At 39.9% G+C, this 10,533-nt stretch overlaps 2 protein-coding genes across 2 annotated transcripts; one reads left to right on the forward strand and one right to left on the reverse strand.

Moving 5' to 3' along the window:
• Positions 1–1,124: 1,124 nt before the first annotated feature.
• Positions 1,125–3,887, reverse strand: LOC133933304 (E3 ubiquitin-protein ligase NEURL3). The gene is made up of 4 exons (XM_062380314.1): positions 3,754–3,887; positions 2,401–2,913; positions 2,133–2,285; positions 1,125–2,004 (listed from the first exon to the last, which is right to left on the reverse strand). Exons 1-4 carry the CDS (start codon positions 3,776–3,778, stop codon positions 1,805–1,807), a joined length of 891 nt encoding a protein of 296 aa, XP_062236298.1. The 5' UTR covers positions 3,779–3,887; the 3' UTR covers positions 1,125–1,804.
• Positions 3,888–7,560: 3,673 nt separating this feature from the next.
• On the forward strand, positions 7,561–10,401 carry nkx6.3 (NK6 homeobox 3). The gene is made up of 3 exons (XM_062381823.1): positions 7,561–7,969; positions 8,595–8,764; positions 9,425–10,401. Exons 1-3 carry the CDS (start codon positions 7,561–7,563, stop codon positions 9,653–9,655), a joined length of 810 nt encoding a protein of 269 aa, XP_062237807.1. The 3' UTR covers positions 9,656–10,401.
• The last annotated feature ends 132 nt before the right edge of the window (positions 10,402–10,533 follow it).

Consider the following 10,533-nt stretch of genomic DNA (forward strand, 5'->3'; position numbering starts at 1 on the left):
TAAGTAATAAAGTCAAACCTGAATTAAACTGGCAACCAGTGAAGGGGTGCTAGGATTGGCGTGATATGATACGGACTGTAAGGTTTAGTTAAAATATGAGCAGTAGCATTTTGAACAAGCTGCAGACGTTGAACCTTGTCACCTGATCGTATCCATTAAACACAGCAAAGATCTCTATAGAGATACTCAGTGGATGGCTGAGCTCCTAACGTTCGATTGGCTGTTGCTTGAGATGTACGCTATATAGAACTGGGATGTAACATCTTGATAACCACAATGGTTGCATAATATACGTAGATATGAATGAATAAGATGAAATCTGCACAGTATGTCAATCACAAGGAAGGATCCAACATCGCCGGCATCTTCTCACACCTACAGCAGAAGCTATTTACATGTGGAGCGCTTTCAATTTAGAATGGAAATAAAAAGTTAAAATGTGAATCAGTGAGAAAAAGCTTTGGTGTTGATGGTTCCTTATACTTTCAGTCATACTGGTCTTCAAGGTCAAACTACAATCATGTGTCTGTGTCTGTGTTAGTATTTGCCAGTAAAAGTCAATTTGCTTTGAATTTGACATTGAACTGCTTCAAAACAATTGTAAACAGGTTATAATGAAACCAACAGCAGCTGACTGAAGCACTTTCACTATGAAGTGCTCGCTAAAAAGGTGAATAATCAAAGACTATCAAAGTTAAATTATCAGTGTGGTAACTGTCCAAGTTGATATTAATCTTTATTGACCATCATAACTGCAACGATTAACAGTCACAAGTTTGTTTCATGTGTTGTCGTTCTGCGCTAAATGGATCAGGGTTGTCCAGTTCTGTCTCTTACTGTTAAAGGGAGTTTTTTTCACTCCACTGTCGCCAAGTGTTTGCTCGTTGTGGGAACTCTTGGGTTTCTCTTTCATTTTGATCTCAACTTAAGTAGGTAAAGTACCTTGAGATAATGTACTTAATGAGTTGGTGAAATGCAAATAAAATTGAATAAATTTCTATTACTATGGTTTGCAGAGATTCATTTAGTTTCACAATCTTTTAGACTTCACACATTTACCAATAAAATCATATTCGATTATTATGAAAATAATAGAAAGCAGAATAATGTAAGTTTTTTTATTTCTACATTTGTGGTTTGATAATTTAACAATATAAAACATACTTTAAGACAGTTTCATACTTTATAAAAAATAGAGATTCAATTAAAATGTACATCATCAAACAGGGGAAACAACACTGTACATTATTATTATTATTATCATATTGCACATACAAATCTGTGCTGTGATAGCAAAAATCATGATAAAACAATGGATGCTTTTTTCATTTTTGTATTAGCTTTATAAGCCAAGAGCCACTGAAGCTTTTTGATTGTTTATCATTCACACATTTTACAACAATAAACACATTCAACTATTATAACAATAATAGAAAGTGATCTGATACTTTCTTGTAATTTAATAAGATCAAGCATCAATATTTATTAACTTTACAAAAAGAAAGATTGATTTAATATTTACAATAGATTATTTAATATTTACAACATTGATCAGTGGAAACTATACTGTACATTATTATGACACTATGTGTATTATTTCATAATACATCTGGCCCAAAAAAATCAAATAATATAAAAATATAGTTTTGCAATATTTTAGGTTTCTTGTACATGATCAGTATCTACACATCAATATCTCAGTAGAATATTCACATATTTAGGAATAAAGTGTTGACAAAAGGACAACTTTTGTGTCAGCTCTATCCACTGGGCACATTCAGGAAGTGCCACTCATAGGTTATCTTTATGACTCAATGTCTGGCTGGTGTCCTGGAGCTGTCCCTGTGGCGAACCCTTCCCCTGGAACTATGATCACATGTCGACACAGCGGGCAGGTACCGAACTGCTTGAGGACCATAGGGTTGCAGACCGTGCACAAACACCGGTGACCACAAGGCAGGGTGATTTCGGCCTCCCTTCCCATGCACACCACACACGGTTCGTCTGTGATCACAACAGGGATATTATCAAAACAAGTCTGGCGGCTTCAGCTCAAACACTATCACACCCTCCTCCTCCTCGGTGGACAGAAACACTGGACTCAAAGAGTATTTGGATGGGAGCAGTCTTACCTGTTGAGACGTCTGTCTCAGGACAGGTGATGTATTCATTTCCGCAGAGTCTGGAACTATCAGCTATCAAATGGTTGTCAACATCAGGTGAGGTGGGGAAATCAGGTGCAGGACAGGACCTGTAAGTGGACATCAGCTTCTTCTTCTCTGAGCCTGCAGCGGAGAGCAAGAGAGACAATATATCATTATTTTGAAATTTATCCAAACAATACCCGGTCAACAAATTAATAACAAGAGAAAGGTCATGGTGATGTGAGGGTAAACTTACCCAGGAGAGAAATGGAGCTCGTCTGTCCATAGATGTCTATCATGGCCCACAGTGGGCGGCTCAGGTCCACTCCCGTCAGCAGTTTGTGCTGCCTGCTGTCGTTGCTTGTAACATACATGTTACCGCCACACGAAACCCAGAAAACCAGCTCTGAGCCGGCCTGGCAGTAGGACCCGGGCACAGGAGCAGCCCAGTGGCCGGGGCTGTCGCTGAGGTTGGGAATGGCCATGAGAGGCAGGGGCAGGGGTCTGTCTGAGGGCGGCACGGTTGTGAGGCCCACGCGGAGAGCCCCGTGCCACAAGATCAAATCTCTCTCCACCCTCAGACGAATCTTCTCCTGGACCTTCACCGGGCGGCTGCTGAACACCAGGCCGTTTTTGAAGGTGCCCTCGATCCTCTCTGCACGTCGATCCCCACAGCTCAGGCGGACCTTCTCTCCCACTGCCTGTTTGTGAAAGGTCAAAGGGCCGAGGCAGAACATGCCGCACCTATGCGATGTCTCTGATGCATAACCTGCAAGAAAAGAAGTTAAGAATGTGTTCATGAGTGTTTTTATAACAAGAAGAAGTAAATACTGGACACTTATCCTGTTCTAATTCATTATTTTCTTTTTAATGTTTAAAGGTATGGACCAAGTAATTAAACCACACTCAATAAAACTTGTCACGGTTTACAACCTTACAAATACTAAATAGGTCATTCTGAAAGTAACTGATGCTTATGCTTTCACTTTTGAGAATCACCAGCCTCACAAATCAGATTAATCATTAAGTGAGTGCTGCCTCTCAATTCATCTCACGGGCTTGACTCACACATTTGGCATAATAAACTTGTTTTAAATCAACAAGCTCACATATAAGTGACCAGACAAGTTACACACTCAGTGATAAGCAACACATTTAAAGTCATATCCTGTAGTTTCTTTAAATGTCTTAGATCTTTAATGTTAGACTTGCACATGGTCATAAATGCCTGATTCCTGATATTAATTTAATTTCTTTTCCCTCATTTGTTGCTCACCTGTAAAACTGATAGGAAAAGACTTGAGCTCAACTTCTGTTTTCTCATCTAATTGAAATCTTAACAATAATGATCTCTGTCTCAAACGGCATAGTGATTTAGCTCTCAGCCGATTTAAGATAAGGAAATACGTATTTACATATGATGCTAACATGTTTTAATATTTATTCAATGTTAATATTTTATTAAATAATAACATAAAATAAAAACCTTTACATTTTTCAACCAAAATGACAAATTCCCATTTACAAAAACCATATTAATATTTAAAGCATTGTTCCAATTTGCATATCAAGTTCTCTGTTAGGATTAAAGTAGAAGACAGTATCTCACCAGAGTTTCCACTGTCCTTCACCATCTTGAAGCGGCTCCCAATAATTTTCTAAGTGTCTTGGCAGGAGATGTGTTCTCGTCTCAATCTTGGTTCTACTGTGCAGCATTGGGAGTGTTGTCAGCCTTTAAGAAAGCGCACGTGTGGCTCCAAAACACAAACAGACCAAAATGGTATGTGAAAGGGGAGGAACCCAAGGGCGGACCCAACATTTGGAAATTTTCCTCAAGCTGAGGGTAGGGTGGCACCAGTGCCCTCATTTTTTTCTTATCATCCCCAGTGATGAGAATTAACACCTGTAAGTTGTTGTTGTATGTTTTAAGTTGTTGATGTCTTATAATTTTTTGTAAATGATATAACTAACTCACATACATCAGTTTAATGTACTCGCTTGTGTTTACTACAAAGTTGGTCATATCTCTCCTGGGATATTGAATGCTGACACTCAGTACTAATAATTGAATATTCAAACCCTAATTTTGCCTTTTTATCCAAGCCGCAGTGAAATTATGAAAAAATTACAAAAGTTTAAATAAATATATACATGTAAAAATAAATAAATACAGAAAAGGCTTTAAAAAGGCCTTAAATGCTTTCAAGTATAAATAAATAAATAACGTTTGCGATGAAAAAGGCCTTTTCTGCATCTGAACATGTATTTATCCATTTTTATATTTATCTATTCATTAATTTGTCCATTTATTTTCATATCTATTTATTTGTTTATGCTTTCCTACTTGTGTTTATTTTTAATTTATTCATTTATTTATTTTAACTTGTGTTAATTTTAGTCCTTTATATGCAACATGCTTTAATCTAATGCAATGTGACCTTATTCAAAGTGAAACACTGTGGAAGTCCCCTATTTCAACGTAGCATGGAAAACACCACCAAAGTATCAGATTTCACTTCGGCCGTGCAGCCTTTGCAGATCTTCAAACATGGCTGAGTGATTGCATCATGCAAAGGTTGATATAATTAAAAAGTTCCCCAGCTGAGGTAGGGCAGTGAGTCAAACAGCTCTGCCCTCTACAGCCAAACATGTGCATTTCATTCACTCCTCAATGACTGTCGGTCATGATCATGTGACAGGAGGCGGAGAAGGCTGGAAATCCAAAATGACATCATCACTCCTGGAAAGTTACTGAGAAGCAAATGGCTTTTCCCCTTAAACTCCAAATCACATGACACTCAGAGACACTGCAGGCTGCACCCACAACATATTGGAAGAGTCGGCATGTTTTATTGTACAATACACCCATCTGCATATGTTTTCATATGCACATAATGGATTTATGCATTAAGCATCTGATTCTAGTCATAGAAATTAACTCTATTCATGCACCCTAACCTCTTTCCCTATCGTAAAAGTAACTATCAGACGACTAGATTACTGTTATGTTCCCTTTTCATGGATTACATGAATATTGTACTCATTATTACAAGTTTTATATTATTATCAGTAGTAGTAGTAGTAGTGGGAGTATAGATTTTCTAGCTTTACTCATTCCAATATAAATATAAATCACAGATCTTAATAACAGAAGTTAGCATTTATTGCTTCCTTTGTTGTGAACAATGATATTATTCTGAAAAGACATAAAGACTTGCCTGATGGACATGAAATAAATGTAATGCAACAATTTGTCAGCAGCAAACAAACTGCACAGAAACAACATGTACAATTTTAAATAAAGGTAGAACTGAACTAAAGGAAAAATGTGTAAACGATGACATCAACCAACTTTATACAGGGGGGGCTCATTTCAGGCGAAATCACATGAGCGGGAAACAGGACAAAGACAGGAATTAAGGCAAGCGATATCCACAAGGAAAGAAGTTTCCAAATAAAACAGGAAATGGAGGGTCACCCCGAACTCAAGATGAGTGCAAATAAAAGAAATACTGAACCAAAATCTAAACACAAGAAAAACAAGGTAGATTGCCCAAATCAGAAATGTCCATACAACGGAAAATCTGTTCTAAAATAATCTTTCATTAGTTCAGAGGGCAGAATCATAACACACTAATTTTCCTCAGATTCACTGGCGATCAACCCTGGAGGATTCTCACAATAACCTTCTCCACCCTGTTTTGCCGGGGAGGTTAAGGTTAGAGTCCTGGACTCTGGCTATGCACAGTGTTCACACGTCCTCTCATTCGAGTGACCCTGCCGACAACGGCCATGCTTGTGACAGTGATTTCTGTTGAATAAAGCGCAAAGTGAACGTTGGTCTTTCTGAGATTTAACTAAGCATCTGCAGATGGACTCACAACGTATCACAGCATGACATGCGGCTAATGAGTGAAGGTGTGAACAACAGTTTCTCATACTTGGTAGCTAGTCCATACATTATCTATCATATGTGTCACTGAGTCACGAAACACCTTACACTTTGAGATGCATCATTCCGGTGGTGATAGGCAATCACCACTTTTCCAACATGTTAAAAACTCTTTCTTCTAATCAATGTTGTAAATACTGTTGTTTTTGTGGATTTTCTCGGTTACACGTGGCATCTATTGCACTTCTGTCCATCCTGGGAGAGGGATCCCTCATGTGTGGCTCTCTCTGAGATTTCTATGTTTTCTCAAATTTGATTGATTGATGATTGAATTGGAGTCATCTGTCTTGTCCTCCACTCATTGCTTAGTTAAGGTAGGAAAAATAAATGATTAGAAAATAAAAAATTCTAATACAATCTCAAACTCTAAAATGACTAGATTCACATTCTGTAAATCAAAAACAGATTGATATGATACAGTCATACCACTCATCGATAAGAAAAGCAAGGGTGTGTCACCATGTTGAACCAGAAGCAGGAAGTACAGGAGCTGTGGAAAACAAAGGGAGAATTCTAACTGGTTTAATTTGATTAAGGCTGTTGCTTTGATGGAAGAACTTTTTCTATAGTGACTATTCTTTCACCAATAATCTGACTTTTGTCCTTATTCTGATTTAGAATTATTTTTCTTAATATTCTATTCGTATTCCTGTTTACATGTTAGAGAGCATTTAATCTGAATATGGCAGTTGGTAAATGCCGTAAATGTTGATCTTGCATAATACTGTGAAAACCTTCATGTTTTTGTGTAAAACCTCCAGTGTATGAGCATAGCATGCCCTCCTCCTCCTCCCCCTCCCCCTCCCCCTCCTCCTCCTCCTCCTCTGTGTGCTCCAGCTGCCTCAGCTCCACCACACTTGGTCAGACATGGCAGGCCATCAAAAAATCTACTTGTTCCCACTCCACCTGTTCAAAACTCAATTAATCTGCTGCCTTCCAATAAAAGGCTTGGCTTTCACCTAGGAGCCAATAGAAAGGCATTAAAGCAGCGAGACCCAGGCCAATCCCAGGCTGCATTCTAATGTGGCCTATCTTTATCAAGGTGCCACTCCATTTCCAGATACTGCTTATTTATACGATTTCTGAGGAGCCAGGCGGCAGGAGGGATATGTCTTTGGGGGAACACTAAGATCTGTGTGCAGAGGGCTCGTCCAGAACTTCAGATATGGAGCTATCAAACGTCACACGGTGGCTGAGAAGAGGGGAAGGGCGGAAGTGAAGAGTTTATCTGCTGCTTCAACGTTTCTGATGTGGTAGCAACTTTGGCAAACACCACAGACTTTGTTAAAATTGCTATTGGTGCCCTTGATTCATTGAACATCTGGAAACGGTGCAGGGTGTGATCCGAGATCCTGACATCACCCGTGGCAGGGAGAACTCCTCGTGTGCCCGACAGAGGTCTCCTCCTGCTTGGATCTCGTTTGATGTGTTGCTGAAATCTGGAGGCAGAGTTACTAACGTCCCATGGATCCAAACATCCAGGGATCCTTTCTGTTCAACAACAGCCTCAACCAGTTCCCCTCGGATCTAAAGGCGCCAGTTTGCCAGTACTCAGTGCCCAACTCTTTCTACAAGCTCAACCCTGGCCTGAACAGCCAGCTGCAAGCAGGGACACCCCACGGCATCAGTGACATCCTGAGTCGCACCATGATGGGCACCACAGGCACCACCACCCTGCTGTCTGGATACTCGACCATGGGGGGGTTCAGCCCCTCCGTCTCCAACGCATCCATGTACTATAACCGAGACTACAACTCTTCACTGGGCAGCTTCACCAAGCCGGGCGGCGAGTGCCCGATGAAGGCTCGCAGTGTGAGCTGCTGGGCCGAGAGCGGCTGTGACTGGAGAGGAGGGAGGCAGCAGTGCACCAACAGTGAGTCTCAATACTGAAGGCTGGGCTCAGCGTCCAGCCCATCACTGCATTACTACATCCCTCTGTCTGTCAGCACACACCAAAGGAGGCTAGCCATTAGTGAAGGAAAGAATGATGCTGAAACCAACAAATATTTGCTGTGAATCAATCAGAACTATAAAACATAGATGTCAGAGATCATAAATACAATCCAAATTACACATTTTACTCTTTTAAAATATTGTGCCTAAACTGTAGAAGTGTAGGACTTTTATTATTAAAAGTGTAGCATAGCTAAAGGAAAAACAATAAATAAAATGTACGGATGATGGGTTCCACGGGTGTAAGGCAAATACTAGAGAATATGCATAATACTTTTATATATATATATCGGGCTGCTTAAATATAATTTGATTGATTCAGTCTAAAACTCAGTGTATGAGAAGCAAATAGATAGTTTGTGACTATAGATAATAGATTGCCTAAATTCAAACTGAGATGATTAATACATCTTTGTAAATCCCTCTGTTTTTCATACAAGTTGTACATATGACATTGCATTGAAGGCACACACTTGTGTAATGATTTTGCTCAAACAAAAGAAAGTGTGTTATGTCTGTAACATTTTCTGTATTGACATTGTCAGGCGGTGCTCCTCTCGGGGAGATGTCCGGCAGGAAGAAACACACCAGGCCGACGTTCAGTGGACATCAGATATTTGCTCTGGAGAAAACCTTTGAACAGACCAAATACCTGGCCGGGCCTGAGAGAGCGAGGCTGGCTTATTCCCTGGGAATGAGCGAATCACAAGTTAAGGTAGGCTGTGAAAATGATTGTTTTCTGGGAGACGTTTGACAAATTTGAAGGAGAATTTTTTTGGACACATTACTCTTTCTTTTTTGTTTAATTTGTCTTTGTTTGACCATCGCCATGTTATTTTTTGCAGCTGTGAGTCTTATTCTGAAAGCTGCGGCATAATTCCTTTATTATTCACAACTGAGAGGGCCAGTATTTTTGTAATTATCCTGTATGATTGGTTGTTTGGTTGATTTGTATTATTTCATCGCACATAATGTGTCCAACCTAAGACACAGTTATAAGACACCATTAATAAGAAAAAGAAATACAATCCATAGCAATCGTCACTAATAAGAGTAAAATAAAAATAACCATGTAGAATCCAGATTGTTTTGTTTGCGCCAAGATTTAGAAACAAAGGTAGTCTACTTATAAGTCATAAAACTGTCATCATCAGTGCACCAGAACAATCCAGAAAGAAAACAGGATCCACCTGTAGGCCTAAATAGTCCGCTTCCTCCATCCATCCATCCATCCTCATTCATGCATGCATCCATCTATTCAGAAACTGGATCATGACTGATTTCCGCAGCTTTCGATGTGTCACAATGTCTCCAAACATGACGCATCCTCCTCCAGCAGCAGCAGCACAGTGAATAGCGCCCTGCTGTGTTTCAGGTGTGGTTTCAGAACCGACGCACCAAGTGGAGGAAGAAGAGCTCCACGGAGCCGAGCTCCACGCAGGGCAGCCTGCACGCCGGGCAGGGCGAGGCCTCGGAGAACGAGGTGGAGGACGAGGAGTACAACAAGCCCCTGGACCCCGACTCCGACGACGACAAGATCCGCCTGCTGCTGCGTAAACACCGCAGAGCTTTCTCCGTGCTGCGCCTCGGGCCGCACCACGTCTGACACGCGCACACGCGCTTCAGCAAGAGATGCATGATCACATGTAAAATCACATTAGTTTAGAACACAGTTAAATCCATGAAGCATGTTCAGAGCAGGACATCAGAGGGTTCAATACACAAAACGAAGCTAAAAGAAGATGTTGACTTTTATAAGTTACTGATCTCTGGTCTGTTTACTGTTACACTGACATGTGGGGGGATTGGGTCTCTTCATTTTGTAAAAATATGAGAAATGACATGGGGAAGAAAAGTGCATGATGGAGCTGTTTCTGATTCTAATGAATAAAGAAGAGAACAACCGCAGTCATGTGTTCTACATTTGAACAGCGGGACTTGTTGGTGCTTATTTGAATTTCAAAATAAAACGGCAAAATGTCATGTCACGAGGACAAATTACTTTATGAAACTTTCTTTACTCATTGATATACCCAGAGTGCTGTAACATTTTGAGGTTGAAATGTAAGGTCAATATTATCCCGAAAGTTACTTTTAATAATAAAAGATTATTGTAATGAGTTTAACATTTTTGTTACAGACACTGAATGTGAATTCTGTTACGATGCGTATGGCAGAACTTATTTCAATTTACATTATTAATACGGACGCAATGGGAAAATGTATAAATGGTATACAAATACATTTTAACCCAATGATGGCTAAAATGAAAAAAGTTGCCTTTTGATTTCATTTGTACATTGTGAAAAATGTCAATGGCCAATGCAATAAACTGTTGTGCGTTATTTGTAATATCTGGTGATTTCATTCTTACTTTTAAACAAACTCAAACTGAAGCATTATTTGGCTGCAGAGGCTGGAGCCTCCATCGGGGTATTCACTGCCAAGTGACAGTTGAAGTGAAAACGCGAGCGACAGAAGCAC

Source organism: Platichthys flesus, chromosome 3 (assembly GCF_949316205.1).
Source record: "Platichthys flesus chromosome 3, fPlaFle2.1, whole genome shotgun sequence".
NCBI lineage: Eukaryota > Metazoa > Chordata > Actinopteri > Pleuronectiformes > Pleuronectidae > Platichthys > Platichthys flesus.